At 43.1% G+C, this 18695-nt stretch overlaps 1 protein-coding gene across 1 annotated transcript; it reads left to right on the forward strand.

The window, feature by feature from the left end:
• Nucleotides 1–5621: 5621 nt before the first annotated feature.
• IGSF10 (immunoglobulin superfamily member 10) lies at nt 5622–18695 on the forward strand (the record flags this gene model as incomplete). The annotated part of the gene is made up of 6 exons (XM_084292391.1): nt 5622–5815; nt 7742–7871; nt 9207–9597; nt 10712–15064; nt 15700–16600; nt 16787–18695. 6 exons carry the CDS (start codon nt 5622–5624, stop codon nt 18693–18695), a joined length of 7878 nt encoding a protein of 2625 aa, XP_084148517.1.

The following is an 18695-nucleotide window of genomic DNA, read 5'->3' on the forward strand; positions in this document are numbered from 1 at the left end:
GCTCTCTTACTGTACGTTTGTTTCAGGCTTCAAAAACTTTGGCAGATGCAACTGCCTCATCACATCTGCATTTTTTTCCACATGTAGGTTATGGTAGAAGCTTTATTTTTTTCAAGGGAAAATAGTTTTTGATACAAATAGTGGAGCTGAGTGATTCCTCTAGCACTGGCCATGTATCATTTGATCAGTTTTAACAGATTCCTATCCTCCTACTTGATTATTAAAGAAAAATGAGATGGTAGGCAGCTTTGTGCCCTGTGAAGTACTTCACACGGGATTCAATTCTTGGATAGATTTGGATATTCTACATTTCTATATGCTTTATTTTTTCAACATGAATTTTAAAATAACATATTCCTAAAACAACTGACATTCTCCTTTATCACAAATGTTAATATTTTGTTTTGCTTGGTATCACTCTCCTACTTAAGAAAACAGTAAGACAATCCAGTTCTGAAAAACGAGACATTTGATCTGGTACCATACAGAGAATTGGCACGGAATGTATTAGGAAAATTTGGCTGGCAAGAAGCTGTGAAGAAAAAGACAGAACATGAAAACATTTTGCAAAGAGCAAAAAAAGTTCTCCTCTCTAAGGAGAACTGCTGTGATGTGGAGAGAAAGGATGTCCTTATGCTGTGAGGAATGGAATGAGGCAGAGTGGGAATGTTGTATGGCAGGAGCTGAGACACCTGGAGTAGGAGTAGGGGTCGGCAAAATCAGCCAGAGCAGTCTCACAAGGGAACAGTAAACTTTGGGGGTGGGGGAGAATGGCCGGTATCTGCAATGGAAGAACAAATTAAAAAGTAAACAACAATCAAACAAACAAAAAACAGGTACATTATTCAGACTAGAATTTCACCAAAAAGTTATGCTGTTGCTGATGCACAGAACACATCCTTAGGGTGTTCTTTAAAATCGCAACCTGCCCTGTTAATGTAATGTCATTCAACTACTATAAATAAAGGGATTGTTCACAATTTCCTTCAAGATCTCAGCCTTGTGATTTATCACAATTAGCTTGAAAGAAACCAGTAACATACCTAAAAGATACAGAAGCCTTGGGCAACAGCTCCTAATGTGCATAGACAGCATAAAGCTCCCCTCTGCTGCTTTCTGCTGCTGCCACACCAGGAATAGCAGTATTCTAGTATTCTGACTTATCAGCAAGGTTGCCCACTGGAGATGCAGAGTTGCTGCCTGAAGAGTAACAGTATTCTCATTTTCAAAAAAAAAAAAAAAAAGTGAGGAATCATTCCTTTCATATATCATTTGCTTTCTGTGACATCATTCTCTAAAGTTTGAGTCATATTTGCACTTATTCCCTGAGGAAGAAGAAAAAGAAAATGCTCACTAAAAAGTAAGCAAAAAGTCAAAAACCAAAATAACAACACTAAATTATGAACTCTAATACAAGATGGATTGAACAGCCTGTGTATATTTGACTTCATAGGCCTGGCTTTCTTCAAGGATACAGAGCTGTAAGTAATGCTGAAATACATAATGAACTAGGTAGTGTTTAGTTCCAGAGTCTAGACTTCTGCTTGGTTGGAATGGTATTTTTGCCTGGAAAAAAAGATCTCAGAATTGAAATCTGGAACTATGAATTTTACACTAATAACACCAAACTAATGTTCAGGAGAGCTGCCTTATTTCCTTGCTGTGCCACAGGTATTTCTGTAGTTGTGTACCGACCACCCTGCCAACGGGACCCCTCTCTGCCCAGAGCCCCTTTGGTGCCAGGTGTGCCTCGCTGCACACCCAGGCAGCGCTCCCGATGCCCTAACGTGCAGGGCTGCCCCAGATACACCAGTCTGATACGTACAGCGCTGCTGCTGCCAGTCATGGCTAAAAGCATGACGGCAGCAACAGTGCAACAACACAAAGTTAATGAATGTAATCTGACCACAGTGAACTACCGGTGCTTCCAGAAGCACACAAACCAGAGTTGTAGTGATACACTGCCTTGCCTCCTTTCTTAGGCATGTGTTATATCATATAAGTGTATATTAGGAAATGAACTGAAAAAAAAAATAAAAAAAAAAAATGAAATTGGGTTCCATTTTTGGTATGTATAATTTGCTATGAAAATCCATCTCCAAAATACTTTCTTCACTCTACTTTCCTCTTAGAGCTACTGAGTCTACACTCAACCACACTTTCTTGCCAAAATATAGTTTCATTTAACAAAAAGCTCCGTTGATTTTTCTGAATAATGACTTCCATCTAAAGCAATGTCTTTTAATATCAGACACTCCAGAATTTGCCAGCAAAACAGAAAGATCAGCATGGGTTTTTAGAACCATTGTATTCTTTCATAAGTCAGGCCCATTAAATCACAACCGCATTAAAATGGAAAATATTCCACATGTTCTTCAGCAACCTTATGGAGGGAGAACTTTGTAGTTTTTGTAATTTAATACTGTGTTTCTCAGAAGCATAGTAAGAACTGGGTTTTAATTACAATACACATAGTGTATCCCTAGATGAATATGCTTTTCTTAAAGCTTTGACAAGGTACATTGTGTACTTTATATGTGTGTGTATATGTATTTAATTCTAATGCAGTTTTTCAAGCATGTGTTTTGGAAGAATGTTCTCAGAAGAAACTTCAGTCCCTTTTTTACCACAGATTATGGAGACTACTACAAATCATTTGAAAATGTCTTTTACATTATTTTTACCTCTCTCCACCCCCCCACGCCCAAATAAATAATTAAATAAAACCAGAGTGCATCACTTGAGAAGTCTTGACTTCAGCAATCTAGAAGAACAAAATAACTCATTAAAGCAATTCAGCTTTGCCCTTCAGACTGAAATTAAGGTTTAGAAATATGCCTAATGATACCCCTCCAAGCCTCTTTTTATCTCTCAGAGGAACAGAATTTGGAAGGACCAGGGACAGTGTGATATCTCCCCTTTTCTCCTTTCTCTTAAGGTAGCACCTAAAAATGTTAGCAAATAATTTAATGCCAGTGCTCAATTGAGGCTTTGTTGTTTTCCTGAGACTGAAAGTGCCAGGTAGTACAAGTAGGTTAGTGTTTCTTTACAAAGTTCCCATGCTGAATCGCACTAAGACCACCCATGTGTTTCACAAGGACAATCACTGCAGTGATAATGAACCTCAGCCGTAGGTACCTCAAGTAAAGTTCTACCAAAATAGCACAGTATGGAAATAAGGGCAAGCCATCTGAGTAACCGAAAATGTTATTTTAAATATGTAATTCTCGGAGAAGTATTGCTGATATGTGTAAAGGACTTAATTAATGTATTTATGTTCATGATTCTACAAGAACAGCGATCTTCATATATTTTTTACCAAAACATTCTAAATGATTTTTTGTCTTTTTTGTTTTGTTTTGTTTTGTTTTTCCCCAGAACCAAGCTGACAAGAAAAGAGAAACCCTTCTGTATGCACACCACAGCTCCTGTTTGGCACTGTGGCACAAAGGCAGATGTAAGTAGGTTCATACTGACTTCAGATGTTTTGGCTTTCCTTGCGGAAAACTGGAACATTTAGTAAAATTAACATGTCTCCAAGAAAATATAAATTCTGTGGAAAGTGAAAAATCTCAGTAAATACATCTGGGTTGAAAATTCTTACTCAGTTCAAGTCATAAATGACGATCTTGTTTGAAGGGTCATTTGGAAGCCATGTGTCACCTTCCTTACAGACTTTCTTACACACATGGATGTGTGTAAGAAAGTTCCTTACAGTCCAGCATCATTTGTGTTACGTGAATTACATTGTTTTTTTCTTATTTCATGATATGCCTTGAAAACAATCTTTGCCTTATCTTTTAAGCTGGCAGTCCAATATATGTAAAATTGTAGCAAGACACTGTTAGAAATTGTTTAGTCACATTTGTTTATAAACTGATGCAAAGGTCTGAGTATTTATCTGTAAGAAAGCAGCAGCTGGCTATTTGCCTGTCCAAACTTACCTAGAGAGTTGCACTGTAGTGACTTTATTGCATACTAATATAACTATTCCTTATATAAAGTTTTTTGGTGCAAGTTTAGCACCTATATCAAATAGCAATAATTTCTCAGGCATAACTTTTTAGACAGATAAACAAGAGTATTTCTGCAAAAGAACATGGGGTTTATGTGACATTGCTAAGGGATTTGTTTTCTGGGACAAGGCTGATACTTTGCTAATTTGGAACAGAGACAGAGGAACAAATGTATACTGCAGACAGAACTGATGTATCCTGAGCGGTGGTTGGATAATCTGTGTGTCTCACCCAGGGTATCTAAACCCAGCTGCTGTTTGCTCTGCAAAGACAGAAATCATTTTGTGGCCAGACCATAGAGAACAGCAGCCGTATTGACATAACTAGCAATGCGCTGCACCTCCAACCAATTGATCTCAGAGGAGCTACATAACTGGAAAGAATCAGGGGCAAAGAGTGCCAAGTGGATTTGGCCCTTACTGGGATAAATTCAGGTACTGGGAAAAAAATCAGTGGATTTTGCTGGCAGGCAGGGTGTTGGTGGTGGGTAATACTGTGGAGTAGGAGCCTGGGAGGACAGTAAGAAGCCACGCGCCTTCTTCAGGACCATCTGAAAGCTGCGTGACCGCACAGGTCCTAAATGCTGCCTTAGTGCAAGAGGTGATGGATGAGCAACTGCCTTTGGATGAGAGGGTTTGTGTTTAACTTCATCTAAGGCTGACTACATAAAGATATAATCATCTGGCAACGATAATTTATTAAACTGCCACTGCAAAGTCTTGCAGCTCGAGAGCAGAGCGGAGAGCTCGGCAATCGTGAGCGCAGTGCGTCTTCACCTTTTCCAAGGCGACAGAGCCACGCCTTCAGCCAAGCGTGTGGCTGCCGCCAACCCCAGGTAGCAGAGCACGAGGAGACGAGGTACCGGGGACCGGCTCTGCACCGGGAGCTGCTCCGCGCCGGGTCGGGCAGGGCCGGGCACCCGCGGCGGCGCCCCCCGGCAGGCGGCGGGGTGGGCTGGGATGGGCCGAGCCGGGCCGGGCTGGCCCCTCCTGGTACGGCACGGCTCGGCCCGGTATCGGCCCCGGTATCGGCCCCGGTATCGGCCCCGGTATCGGCCCGGGCGGGCAGGGCCGCGGGCGGTGCCGGGGCGCGGGGCGGAGCGGAGCGGGGCCGGTCGCTCCCGCAGCCCGGCGGCTCCGCGCGCGGGGCTTTGAAATTGGTTAATTTTGTTTGGAATAATTACTGGCAAGAAAGGAGCTGACGTGTTCCTTCCCGAGGACAAATTGCTAGCAGATTTACGAGCGCTCCGCACAGCCGGAGTCGCGGTGTAGCGGCGGCCAAGTGCCCCAGGCTCCCCGTGGCCCCGCCGTACCTGCAGGCAGCAGCTCGCGGGGCGGTCTCGCCAAACGAAGGAGGCGCGGGGCTGCCGCTTCGAAACGACAAATATTTCATTTCAGTATGCAGACCTAAAACCAGAGGAACCCCGAAAGCGGCGGCTCTGTTCCGTGTGGTGTTTTTTTCTTTAAGTTGCAGACTTTTGCTCGTAGCTTAGAACCGAGCGACTCCGCGCAGATGGCTCCATAAACGCTTGTGTTTTGTTTCCTTGTAGGAATCCGTTGGCTCCCTGTCGCTGTGAGGGATGGCGTTGTAGTGTCCTCCTGCAGGATGACAGCAATGCACAGACGCAGACCCTGGTGGCTGGAGGTCCTCCTCGGTGCCTGCCTGGCCGCCCTCCCCGGCAGCACCGCCTGTCCCAGGCTCTGCGCCTGCTACGTCCCCACCGAGGTGCACTGCACTTTCCGCTACTTCACAGCCGTCCCACCACGCATCCCTCCAAACGTGGAGCGCATCAACCTGGGGTACGTTTAATGCCAAGATTTCAAATATTCTGACCAGTTACCTTGCAACACTTTGCATATAATTATGAAGAGTTTTCAGATTTAGGGCTAAAAATTAATCAAGGCAAGGAATAAATCTTAGACGGATGTTTTGCATTAATCAGAAGTGGTTGCAATGAGAGCTAGCAAAGTCTAAGACTTCCAACAGTGGGTGGAATTTTGGGGGATGCAAGAACATTAAAAAGCTTTGAACTTAAATGAATTATTTTATATTACCTGAATATCTTGCATTTTTTAGTATGGAACTCTGAAAGAGCTTGAAATTGAGCTAATTCTTACTGGAAAAAGATAGCTCAGAGCTCAGGCAGGGGGCTGGAAATGCAGTATGTGTGTTAAAATCTTCAGAGACTTCTGATGTGACTTCAGAATGTCACATAATCTTATTTGCTATGTTTTTGTCCATCCAGTTTATGGAAGTATTGCCTGTCTGAATATTTCAGCCTCCAAAATGGTTCTGTATTTTAAGGGGTCAAAAGAAACCAGGAGTAGATTTTACCCAGGTACAATTGGCCTGTTAATGCAGTTTCCTGCAAGTTAATGCAGTATCCTGTCATACAATCAAATGAGAAAACCAATCAGCAATGTTTGACTGACCCTGGTATCACTTTTGATACACATAACCTTTGAATTGTCTGTATGTATATGCAAAAAGTACAAAAGGACTTTACTTGGAAGTCTTCCCCCTCCTCTGCTGCGAGGCAATATAACGTGATCTCAGCTCCCGATTCCTGTCTGCCTTTTCCCTCCTTTGAGTTTGTCAAAGTTTTCCCAAAGTGCTGTATGTGAAGACTAAGTACCAATTCCTCCAGACTATGGGTCACCTGAGGCGTGGGACGTATATTTGAAATACGTTAATTGCTGCTATGGACAGGCCTTCTGTCTGGCTGAGGAATTAACCTCACTCACTTGTTACCATTGGAGGTAGGAGGTGTGGCTGCAGTGTGAGAAGATTCCTCTCATCGGGTCATGTAAGCATGGCACTAGTCATGATGTCAAAGGCATCACGAGCAGGTGCTCTGTATTTGGAAGGCTTGCACAACAGCAGTTCCAGGATACTGGAGCATCAACTCTCTGAGTACTCACACTGGCTAGGTTTAGATGTGACCTATGGTCAAACCTCCTCTAACAGTAGAGCTCTCATTTAAAGAGCTCTCAGTGTTTCACTTTTGGCTTCCTGTTTAAGTTCAGCCTCGATTATCCAGGCTGTGTGTATGCTCCTTGAGATCAGGGGAGGCAGAGGCTATGTCTACATGAACAGGTAGTGTGCACCGTTGAAGACCTGTGGAGTGGAAATGGAACTCAAGATGTACAACTGAGAAGAGCAGACAGCACGGTCCAGCCACCTCTCCTGACAGGAGGACAAAGGCAGGGCTGTGAGACACTTGGCAGACCCCACCTGCACCACGGTTGGGGCTCAGCCATCGTTCCTCAGGTGCTGGCAGAGGAAGGGCACGGCCCAGGCCCCTTAGTTGTATGCAGGTCTCTGACCCCAAAGAAAGCTGTCTGTTGTGCATCGTCTTCTCTGTGGTACGGCAGTGTTGGGAAAGCCCTCAATTAAAAGAGGCATCAATGTATTGCAAAATTCTACCATTACATGAAAACTCTTTTACACTGAAGCCCAAAACCGTCATTTCTGTCTGCATATTTTTGCAGTTATTTACACTACCCACTTTGAATACAATCTTAAGGAAGCCGCAATGGACAAGTTACCAATTTTTGTGCTAATGTGAAGGTATGATTTAAAATTTAATCTTTGCCATCAGAAGTGCTCCCTACCTTTATACATATCCAAAGTGTTGTTCTTTTGTTTTTGTTTCATTTGTTTTAAAATTTGTGAAGTTTAGCTGTCTGACTAAACCCAGGTCTGGGATGAAATGTTTATTACAGTTACAACAGCTTGCTTAAACTGACTGAAACAGATTTTGCTGGCCTGGAGAAACTGGAGTTACTGATGCTGCACAGCAATGAGATCAATGCAATACCTGACAAAGCATTCACTGATTTGCATTCATTACAGGTAAGAAATAAATGTTGTGGATGACCTAATCTCACTTTTCATTATGTCCTTTAAACAATCTGACAGAAATAACTAATTTGTGGATGCTGACCAGCGGTCTCTTGCCTCTTACTCTTCTGTTTCTAATTGTACCCATATGAAAGATAAGGGCCTGCAATACCCAATATTCTATTGGGAAATGTATTTCATTCCCAGGTGGACGTTCAGTTATAGTATAAAAAGTGTAATGAAGATGTTGGTAGACATCTGTCAACAGTATCTTAATTGGCAACCACAACTGAGACGTTCAAATGATAAAGATTATAGAGCTCCAAGTACAGTATTGTGGTAGTAAACTTGTTTTTAGTTAATTTGTCACAGTTATTGTCATAGTTAATTATTGTTTTTTTTTGTGTTTTGTTTTTTTTTTCATTTTTTTTCGTTTTGCTTTTTTTTTTTTTTTATGATAGTTTTCCATTCAGATATCCCTTTCCCTTCAGTACAATGTAGTCCTGTCCCTTTCCATCTTTCATAAAAAAAAGGCTCCTACTGAATTGAAATTTAATATATTACATATAAACACTTTAATGTTTTAAAAAGAACTACAGTTCCTTGGTTATATAATTATATATGTATGTAGATTTTAAAAATGTATTATTTGATGCCTGTTTTGTTCTTTAACTGAAATATAGTTTTAATGGAGTTATATTTGGCAAATAAACTTGCACATTATTTGGATTTTGTAGTTTTTTTCTTCACTAATTTTCAAAATACAGAATTCCTTACTGTAACAGAATAATTCTAACAGTAAAAGTAATAATGAAAAGGGTGTCTTAGGTACCATATTTAATACCTGAGCAATATGCCAGATTTGTTCATCTCATAGTTACTGAATTTGAACCTGTCAGCAACAAAATGGCACCTCAGAGTTTAGGTTTGGCAAGTACACATCTCACATGACACAAATCCTGAAACTAGGAACAACCTGGTAGTTCTATTGTGCTTTAATTGGGACTTTTTGTGTGAGTAATTAAGCACTGATTTATTTTGCTTTTAATCTCTACATTTTGTGAATGTGACTGCAGAAATAGCCCTGATGGATGGTTGGAACAAGAAAGTATCCTTGTAGTCCTTTGCAGCTAAAATTGCATTTAAAAATAACTTCTCCCACTGTTTTTTTTTTTTTTTTTTTTTTTTTCCCAGGCACTTGCAGTATTGACCCATTGAAGTATTTTCACTTCACAGAGTAACCATCAATGAAAATTTGTTAGGAGTTTATAGCAAGTTATATAGGAGGAGTTTTACAGCAATATAATATGGGTTAATAATATACACTTGTCACTTTTTCATCAACAGGTATTAAAAATGAGTTATAACAAGGTCAGTGTACTTCAGCAAGATGTTTTTTATGGTCTGAAGAGCTTGGTACGGTTGCATATGGACCACAATAAAATTGAAATTGTAAATCCAAACGTTTTCTATGGACTAACATCTCTAAGGTTGGTCCATTTGGAAGGAAACTTAATTAAGCAGCTTCATCCAGATACTTTTGTCACCTTGAACTATGTACAAATATTTAAAATATCCTCCATAAAGCACATATATTTGTCTGAAAATGCGTTGACTTCACTACCGCAAGAAATGTTTTCCTACATGTCTGAGCTAGAGAGTATTTACCTCCACGGAAACCCATGGTCCTGTGATTGCAGTCTACAGTGGTTTGCAGAATGGTCGAAACAGAGGCCAGGTGAGCTGAAGACTTTGTCTGTGTTTTTTAACCCCATTATGAATTTTCTTTCTAATACAATTGTACTTTATTTAAATATTCTTCCAAGGAAGACTGGAAATGCAACTACATCTGATTAATTTTTATTTGTTTCATGTTAATTACTGTCTTGTTCATACCATCTACATACTGATCTTTTAAAAGTGTGTTGGATGTGTTATCAGCTGTACCACACCACATGAAAATCACTGCAAATTCAAAACTAAAGTACCAGATGTGAAGCATAAGAAGCTACAGGAAACTTGTCACTCCTTCATAGCCTGCCACTAACTGATTATGTATAGTAGACCATTATAGCACTCTGACATGAGCCTGATATTTTCTTTTGCACTTTTATAATTTCTTATTTTTTCCCCTCTACTTAAAATGTTATTTTCTATCTTTTTTCCTTTTTTTTTTTTTTTTTTTTACTCCTAAAATAGTGCCATGCATCTGCAGGAAATATATATATATATATTCTTCTAAGCTCTTCTCTCTATTATTTCCAGGAGTGATGGTTAACAGGATTTTTGTAGGTATATGTAATCAGGATAAACAGATTAATGCCCTCCAGTTTCCTGAATTAAATGAATCTAGTGGCCCTAATCTGTTCCCAGGTACAGCTTTCCATAACAAAATGTTTTCCTTGGCCACTCTGAAGCTTCTGTGTGCTAGGAAAATCCACAGGGAATAAGGAAGCTAAATTTTACCTAACTCACAGGAATGAAGGACACATTGTACGTGATTCTTCAGAAAAAGAAATGAGAAACAGGACTTGAGGGCTTTTTGTTTCTGCCCTGAGAAGCTGCAGGTGGTAGCCTAGTGTTACCCCGAACTGCTCGAGCCTCAGCAGGAGGCAGTGGCCGCGTGCCCCAGCAGAGCGCTCCCAACACTGCTGCCACTGAACGGCCCCTTACTTGGTGGCAGGAACAGTCACCAGGCAGCTTCACTAGGGAAAACTCACAGGCTAGTGGCTACTGTAGGATGAACTTTTTGTATTTGTATTGTACTCAAGAGAACAACTTGTTGGTAACTATGTGTGTCTTAATGCTAAAAATTGTATCACAAAAGCTTACTGGGTTTTTCTTCCCTTCAGATGTCATAAAGTGCAAAAAAGACAGAAGTTCTGGTGCTCAGCAATGCCCAGTTTGTGCTAGCCCCCAGAATTATAAAGGAAGAAACTTCGTCACTGTTCCTTCTGCATCTTTAACCTGCACTAAGCCAGTCATACATTACTCCCTGAAATTTAGAAACCTCACAGTGCCAGACGATGGGGATTTCAGTTCTGTGTCTACCAAGGACTTCATGGCTCCTATAGGATCCATGGTTTTGAACATGACCGACCAAGCAGGAAGTCGTGGCAACTTGGTTTGTAACATCCAGAAACCTAAAGAAACGTCTCCACTCTCCTTTGACAAAGATGGCAACAACACAGTACTGAAAACATCATTCACAGCATTTCTTGTGTGCGATATTGCTTATGAGCACATCCAGCAGCTATGGAGCATACTGGCCCTGTACAGTAATTTCCCCCTAAAACTAGAAAGAAATGCCCTAGCAACTAAAATACCTTTTACTGCTTACCACTATAAACAAATCTACGCTGAAAAAGATGAACTTTACACCAATGTAGAGGCAGAACTGAGAGCCGAACCACCTTGGTTAATGCAAAGCAAAGTAGCACTACAGTTAGACAGGACAGCAACCACACTTAACACGTTGCACATCCAGTACTTCACTGATGCCCAGATTATTTTGCCCAGTCCTGATCAAAAAAAAGTGAGAAATAACTGGACAATCATCTCCAGGGACAATAAAACACAAACACAGCACACTGTTTTAGTTGGGGGGACCGTAGAACTAGATTGCCAAGCAATTGGAGATCCAGCTCCTGCAATAGAGTGGATATTAGCTGATGGGAGCAAAGTGAGAGCCCCTTATATCAGTGAGGATGGCAGAATTATAGTAGTTAAAACTGGAACATTTACGTTACGAACAGCTGACACCTTTGACACTGGGCTTTATCACTGCATAGGCACGAATTACAACGACGCAGATATTCTCACATTTAGAATTACTGTGGTTGATCCTTATGTGGAACACAGCAGTGTAAATGGAGCCCACCTTTCCACATCTGTTGGCAGCACACTCTACCTTCCCTGTACATCTGCTGCTGTTCCAGATGCTGCTATTAGTTGGGTGTTACCCGAGCGTGTGATTCTTCATCATTCTGTCAGAAACAAACACATTTTTGACAATGGTACCTTGAGAATACAAGGGGTAACAGAGCAAGACAGTGGCTATTTCAGATGTGTTGCAGCCAATCAGTACGGTGTTGATCATTTGGTTCTCCAAGTGCTAGTTAGAAAGGACAAAAACACTCCACAGAAAATACATGTAGCTGTGGGAGAATGGGAAGAGAGTGATGGCTCTGGAAATGCAATGCTGGCCTCTGCTAGAAGGCATACAAATCCTTCAGCTACTCTGGCTCCCTTGATAGCTAATGAGGAATCTGCTGCCTCAGCATCCAGAAACCAGGTCACACAGAGTGCCTATAAAAGGCACAGTTATGGGAAACCATCCTACCGTCACTACAGGGACAAAATGGGCAGGAGGTTTAGGGGGCAGAGGAGACAGTTTGTTTCCTCAGCCAGGAGGGTTGATCCGCAGCGCTGGGCAGCCTTTCTGGAAAAAACAAAGAGGAACTCGACTCTTGTAGAAAACCAAGAAGTTGAAATAAAACCAGCTATTCAAGGTCGTCAGCTCTCAAAAGCACCTGTGGAAGAGGAGGAAACATCTGGTGATCTCTCATCTCCAGAACAAGAATTCATGATACCAGTAACAGAGAGTGCCACTGTGTCTCCTCTGGGGAAAGCAAGACAAAGTGTGGTAACTGCAGGGCCCAGCATGCCCACGAGTAACAGTCCTGCTGGGACAGCCTCCCTCCTGGCTGCAGAGGCAGTAGCTCCGCTACCCTCTCCTTCTTCACAGTCTGTCTCATTTGACAGCAGAAGGCCACAAACATATCTAAACCCTACAATTACAAACTCAAACTCATGGGAAAGACCTGCTTTAAGTCAAATATCAGCAAATGCTATAAAACAATCAACTCAGCAAAGACTGGTATCTCCTGGAGAAAGTCCTAGCCAGCAATTAAATCCTGTGTCTTCAACACCCATGGCAGATGTTACAGACACCAGTAAACCTGTAACTTCTGAAAATACGGTGGGCAAGCTACATGTTTTTACAGAGTCTACTAATAAGATTTCCACCAAAACAGATCATCAGATATCTGCAGCAACAGTCAGTGAACCAAATACTGAAACTGGGCACGTTTACCTTCATAGCACCCAGAAACCAGTAATTACTAAGCTGCCACTGGGCTCAAACACCATTTCTCATCAGAAAATTCAAATTATTCAGGATGTTACAACTCATGCACCTCAGCAGCAATATGGAAGAAGGAGAAAAATTTCTGGTAGGAGAAAAATTGTCAGGCCATGGCGTATTCCAAATATGAAAGAGCACAGGTACCATTTTGGGAAGCAAGACTCTGTCAGAGGAAATACAGCTCCAGGTGTCCTCTTGTCTTCAAAATATACATCAGATTTACCTACCTTAAATAATTTAAGCAGCTCCATCAACCTAGTTAGCCCAGAAGCACCTCTGCCCTCCCCCTCCACCATGAATATGTCATTAGAGTACCCAGCAGGAGCTGTTCAAAACACAGCACTCCCCACAGCAGAGAACAGTGAACATGCTGCAAGGCAAAGTACTACTTCTGCGGTGATGCCTTTCTTTACAAAAAGCACCCAGAATACCCCCCAACAGAAATCAGAGACCAGTGCACCATTTCAGACAAGTACTTACAGAGTCCAGCCTTTTAGCACCAGACCACTAACAGCAACCTACACAGCTCGTGTTGCTGTGGAAATTACACACACAGTAAGCACTAAGATATCTCCTACTCTTGAATCAGTCTCACCCAACACTAAGTCTAGAGCCTCATCAAAAAATTCCCAAGGAGGAAAAATTACTGGGGAACATCTCTTTGGAAACAACACTCAGAAGGAAGTACTGAAAAGGTTACCAGAACACCAGACGGATGTGTTTCCATCAACAGAGGTATCAGTCTTGCTTCCTAAAACTACAGCAGCATTACCTACATCCAAAATTTCTCCTTTGCCCTTTACACCCATTTCAGTGGGTGGGGATCACAGTAGTGGTTTCCTGTCTTCAAATGAGTCCGTTCATTATGACAATGGTAAGTCAGGAGAACATCTTCCCACTGCAGAGCTGCATTCTCACTCTAGTCCTGCAGCTAGCACAACTGAAGTACGGGATGTAGCAAGTTTGAAGCCAACAGTTATATGTATTGTTACTCCTCAAACTGACACCAAAATCACCAAAAGTAAAACATTCAGAGTGGGAAGAAAGAGAGGTCAGAGGAGGAAAAGGCCCCCTAAAACATCTACTTCACGAAGCTTGACCACGGGCCATAGCACTACAGCAGTTCCTCCTGGGAATACAGCCATACCTGCCGTGACAACAGTCAAATCAGCAGCTACGCCTGCAAGTCTTACACCTGCAAAACCTCTCCCTGACAGTGCAAGGGCAGTCTTAGTGACAGAAATGCCAGTGCCATGGAGCCTTGCTACATCAGATACAGCTCAGCACATGCCTACAGCAGCTAAGCAGACATCAGTGACCCCAAGCACACGGATGAACATCCAGTCTGTTACGTTACCACCCAGTGGGCTTATTCCTCAGACCCCCACCACAACAACCCAAACCACACCACTGCTTTCAAAGCCATTCAGTGCCACAAGCACACAACCCACTCCAGTTGGTGCTGGATCAAAACCCGCACAGCAAATCAAAGCCACCACAACGGCAGGTGAGATGGAGAAGAAAGTTACCCGAGAAAACCACGTTGCACAGCCCACGTTCCCAGGAAGAAGTGAGCCAAGTGCCGGAGCTCCTGCAGCCACAGGCACCACTGCCCCCCGTGCTCAGCATCCCGCCCCACTGCCAGCCCCAGCAGCAGCCAGGCCACCCGCACCTACGGCAGAAGCCTCCTCACCTCCAAGCGGGGGGATTGGATTCAGGCAGAAGCCACCTACTGAAGGCACAGAGAGAGACAAAATATTAGCTCTCAGCACCCTGACTGTTCCAGAGTCATCCCAGACTGCTACTCCGTGTGCTCCTCCATGGGGTAGGGACAAGAACAATCCTGCCAAAGGCAGGTCTGACAAGAGACAAGATCAAGAAACTACCACCAGCAGCCCTATATCCTTCCACCCTTTAAGCAGAAATCATTTTGCAAAGCCCAGAATAATTGGAGGAAAATTAGCTGCTTTTACTGTGCTAGCTAATTCAGATGCTTTTATTCCTTGTGAAGCCGTTGGTAACCCCCAGCCAACAATAAAGTGGACCAAGATATCATCAGGTAAGCTTCGCAGACCTCTCTGGAATTTACCTCCTGCTCTTATCTTGTAACTTGGCAGATGGTTTGTAGGACAGAGTTAAATATTGCTTCATCTAGGAGCACTGTGAAGTATCAGTGATAATACGAACTTGGAAATAGTCAGAAAAATGACACATTGTTTAATACCAATTATGAAAACAGTTGCTTATGTGAATTTTAAACATACATGTATAACCTATATTTAATGATAGTTCTGCACTTATTACCTGTTATTTCAGAACGATGAGACAAATGAAAAGAAAAAACTGTCTATGGTAACAAATCATCAAATCATGTTACCACTATGGCAAAATATTTTTTAACATGCAAAGCCAAGTTACATCCATGCTAAAATATTTTTGAATGTGCAAAGCCTCATCCAAGCCTTGTCTCTACTGAGGAACTAGGTTTTGCTTTTACTTTAAAGCTTTTCTACTTTAAAAATCAGTAATTTCTATTTTATATACAAATTATTATTTCTCTCTTTTTTACCACTATCGTCTTGGTTATTTGGGCAAAGCAGACCAGGATAAGGAAACCGTATTCAGGTGCGGAGTACAAAAGCAGCAGACCAGGGAGGGCCTGATGTGCTGTGCTGTTTCCCCCCACTTCTGCAGGGCCCCCTGCTGTGGAGAGCCCAGACGGCGGCAGATGGACGGTGTTTGCCAACGGCACGCTCTCCATCGCGCGGGCAGGCCTGCAGGACCGCGGGCAGTACCTGTGCTCGGCGGGCAGCCCGCTCGGCACGGCGCGGCTCCTGGTCACGCTGTCGGTGGTGGCCTACCCGCCCCGCATCGCCGGCAGCAGGCCGCGGCTCCTCACAGCACACTCCGGGAAGACCGTGGCAATGAAGTGCCAAGCTGAGGGCAGGCCTCCTCCCACGGTCTCGTGGGTCCTGGCCAACAAAACGTACATCTCCAGCTCTTCTAAGGAAAATAAAAGAGTTCACATGCAACCAGATGGCACTCTAATCATCGAGGAAGTCACTGTTTATGACAGGGGCCTCTACACATGCGTGGCCAAAAATCCAGCAGGCACTGACATGCTGATTGTAAAGCTGCAGGTCATTGCGGCACCTCCTGTTATTTTGGAGGAAAAGCGGCAACAAATTGCAGGAACGATGGGGGAAAGCCTGAAATTCCCTTGCACCGTGGAAGGGAATCCTCATCCCAGTGTCCACTGGGTTCTCTTTGATGGAACAGTGGTGAAACCTCTGCAGTTCATAAACGCCAAGCTGTTCCTGTTCCCCAACGGCACCCTCCACCTCAGCAACCTCGCCCCTTCCGACAGCGGGAACTACGAGTGCATAGCTACAAGCTCGACTGGCTCAGAGAGGAGGGTGGTAAGCCTGCTGGTGGAACAGAGAGATACACTTCCCAAAATAGCTGCTGCCTCTCAAGAGATGACGCGATTGAATTTCGGGGATAAATTGCTTCTGAACTGCACAGCGACTGGGGAGCCAAAGCCCAGGATAATCTGGAGGTTACCTTCCAAGGCAGTTGTAGACCAGTGGCACAGGTAGGAGTCCTTTTGTTGCCCATCTCTTTGAAAAATTCAAACACTGTTTTCTCCAATGCTTATGTAAGGGGCTGTTATGTCACTGAAACAATACATTGTGAACTAAATTCACTCTCAAACTTACAATGCTCAGTATTTACCTTCACTATTTTGTTCTGTAATTCTTTTCCTCTTTCCCCATAACAGAATGGGAAGTCGAATCCATGTGTATCCCAATGGATCCTTGGTTATCGACACAGTTACTGAAAAGGATGCAGGTGACTATTTGTGTGTTGCAAGAAACAAAATTGGAGATGATCTGATACTGATGAAAGTCAGCATCACAATGAAACCTGCCAAGATTGACCAGAAACAGTATTTCAAGAAACTGGTACCATATGGAAAAGATTTCAAAGTGGACTGCAAGGCCTCTGGGTCACCTGCACCAGAAATATCCTGGAGTTTGCCAGATGGGACAGTGATCAATAACGTGATGCTGGCTGATGACAGCGGACACAGGTCTCGCAGATACGTCCTCTTTGACAATGGAACTCTGTATCTCAACAAAGTCGGCATAACAGAAGAGGGAGATTATACCTGCTATGCCCAAAACACACTGGGAAGAGATGAAATGAAAATACACATCACTGTCGTAACGGCAGCTGCTCAGATAAAGCACAGTTACAAGACATACATAAAAGTGAAAGCTGGAGATACGGCATTATTGGACTGTGAAGTTGTTGGAGAACCCAAGCCAAAAATATTCTGGTTGCTACCTTCCAGTGATATGATCTCCTCCTCGACAGACAGATACTTCCTGCATGCTAATGGTTCCCTGTCAGTGAGTCAAGTCAAACTGCTGGATGCTGGGGAGTATATGTGTGTTGCCCGTAATGCTGGAGGGGATGATACAAAATTATTTAAAGTGGATGTTGAGGCTAAACCACCTATCATAAATGGTTTATACACCAATAAAACAATTATTAAAGTGACAGCAGTGAGGCATTCGAAGAAACAAATCGACTGTAGGGCAGAAGGGACACCTCCCCCTCAGATTATGTGGATTATGCCTGATAACATTTTCCTAACAGCTCCATATTATGGGAGTAGGATTGTAGTATACAAAAATGGAACACTTGAAATTCGGAACCTAAGACCTTCTGACACAGCAGATTTTATCTGTGTGGCGCGTAATGACTGGGGAGAGAGCATGTTGGTGGTGCGGCTGGAGGTATTGGAAATGCTAAGGCGACCAATGTTTAAAAATCCATTCAATGAAAAAATAATAGTAAAACCTGGAAAAGCTACCACACTGAATTGTTCTGTGGATGGAAACCCTCCACCTGAAATAAGCTGGATGTTGCCTAATGGCACGTGGTTTTCCAAGGGGATCAAGACTTCCCAGTTTCTTACAGGAAGCAATGGCACTCTTACCATCTACAATCCTAACAGAGACAAAGCAGGAAAGTATCGCTGTGCAGCTAAGAATAAAGTTGGCTACATTGAAAGGCTGATCATCTTGGAGATCGGCCAGAAGCCCAGTATTCTGGTGCACCCCAAGGGGCCAGTGAAGGGCATCAGTGGGGAATCGTTATCACTCCACTGCCTGTCTGACGGGAGTCCCAAACCAAACACAGCGTGGACCCTGCCAGGTGGCTATGTGCTGGATCGACCTCAGATCAATAGGAAATACATTCTGCTGGAAAATGGCACTCTAGTTATACGAGAAGCTTCCATTCACGACAGAGGGAATTATGTGTGTAAGGCCCATAATAACGCTGGAGAGTCATCTATAACTGTTCCTGTCATTATTGTAGCCTATCCCCCCAGGATTACAAACAGACCACCACAGACTGTACATACGATGCCTGGTGCAGCAGTTCAACTCACCTGCATGGCACTGGGAATACCAAAACCAGAAATTATGTGGGAATTACCTGACCACTCGATACTCTCTACAGGTAACCAAGGCCAAGCATCCAGGAGCAAACTGCTTCATCCCCCAGGGACACTGGTCATCCAGGATCCCTGGCCGTCAGATTCTGGCATGTACAAGTGCATGGCAAAGAACCATCTTGGCAGTGACTTCACAATAACGTACATTCATGTCATTTGA

Source organism: Netta rufina (genome assembly GCF_964035555.1).
Source record: "Netta rufina genome assembly, chromosome: 9".
NCBI classification, from domain to species: Eukaryota; Metazoa; Chordata; class Aves; order Anseriformes; family Anatidae; genus Netta; species Netta rufina.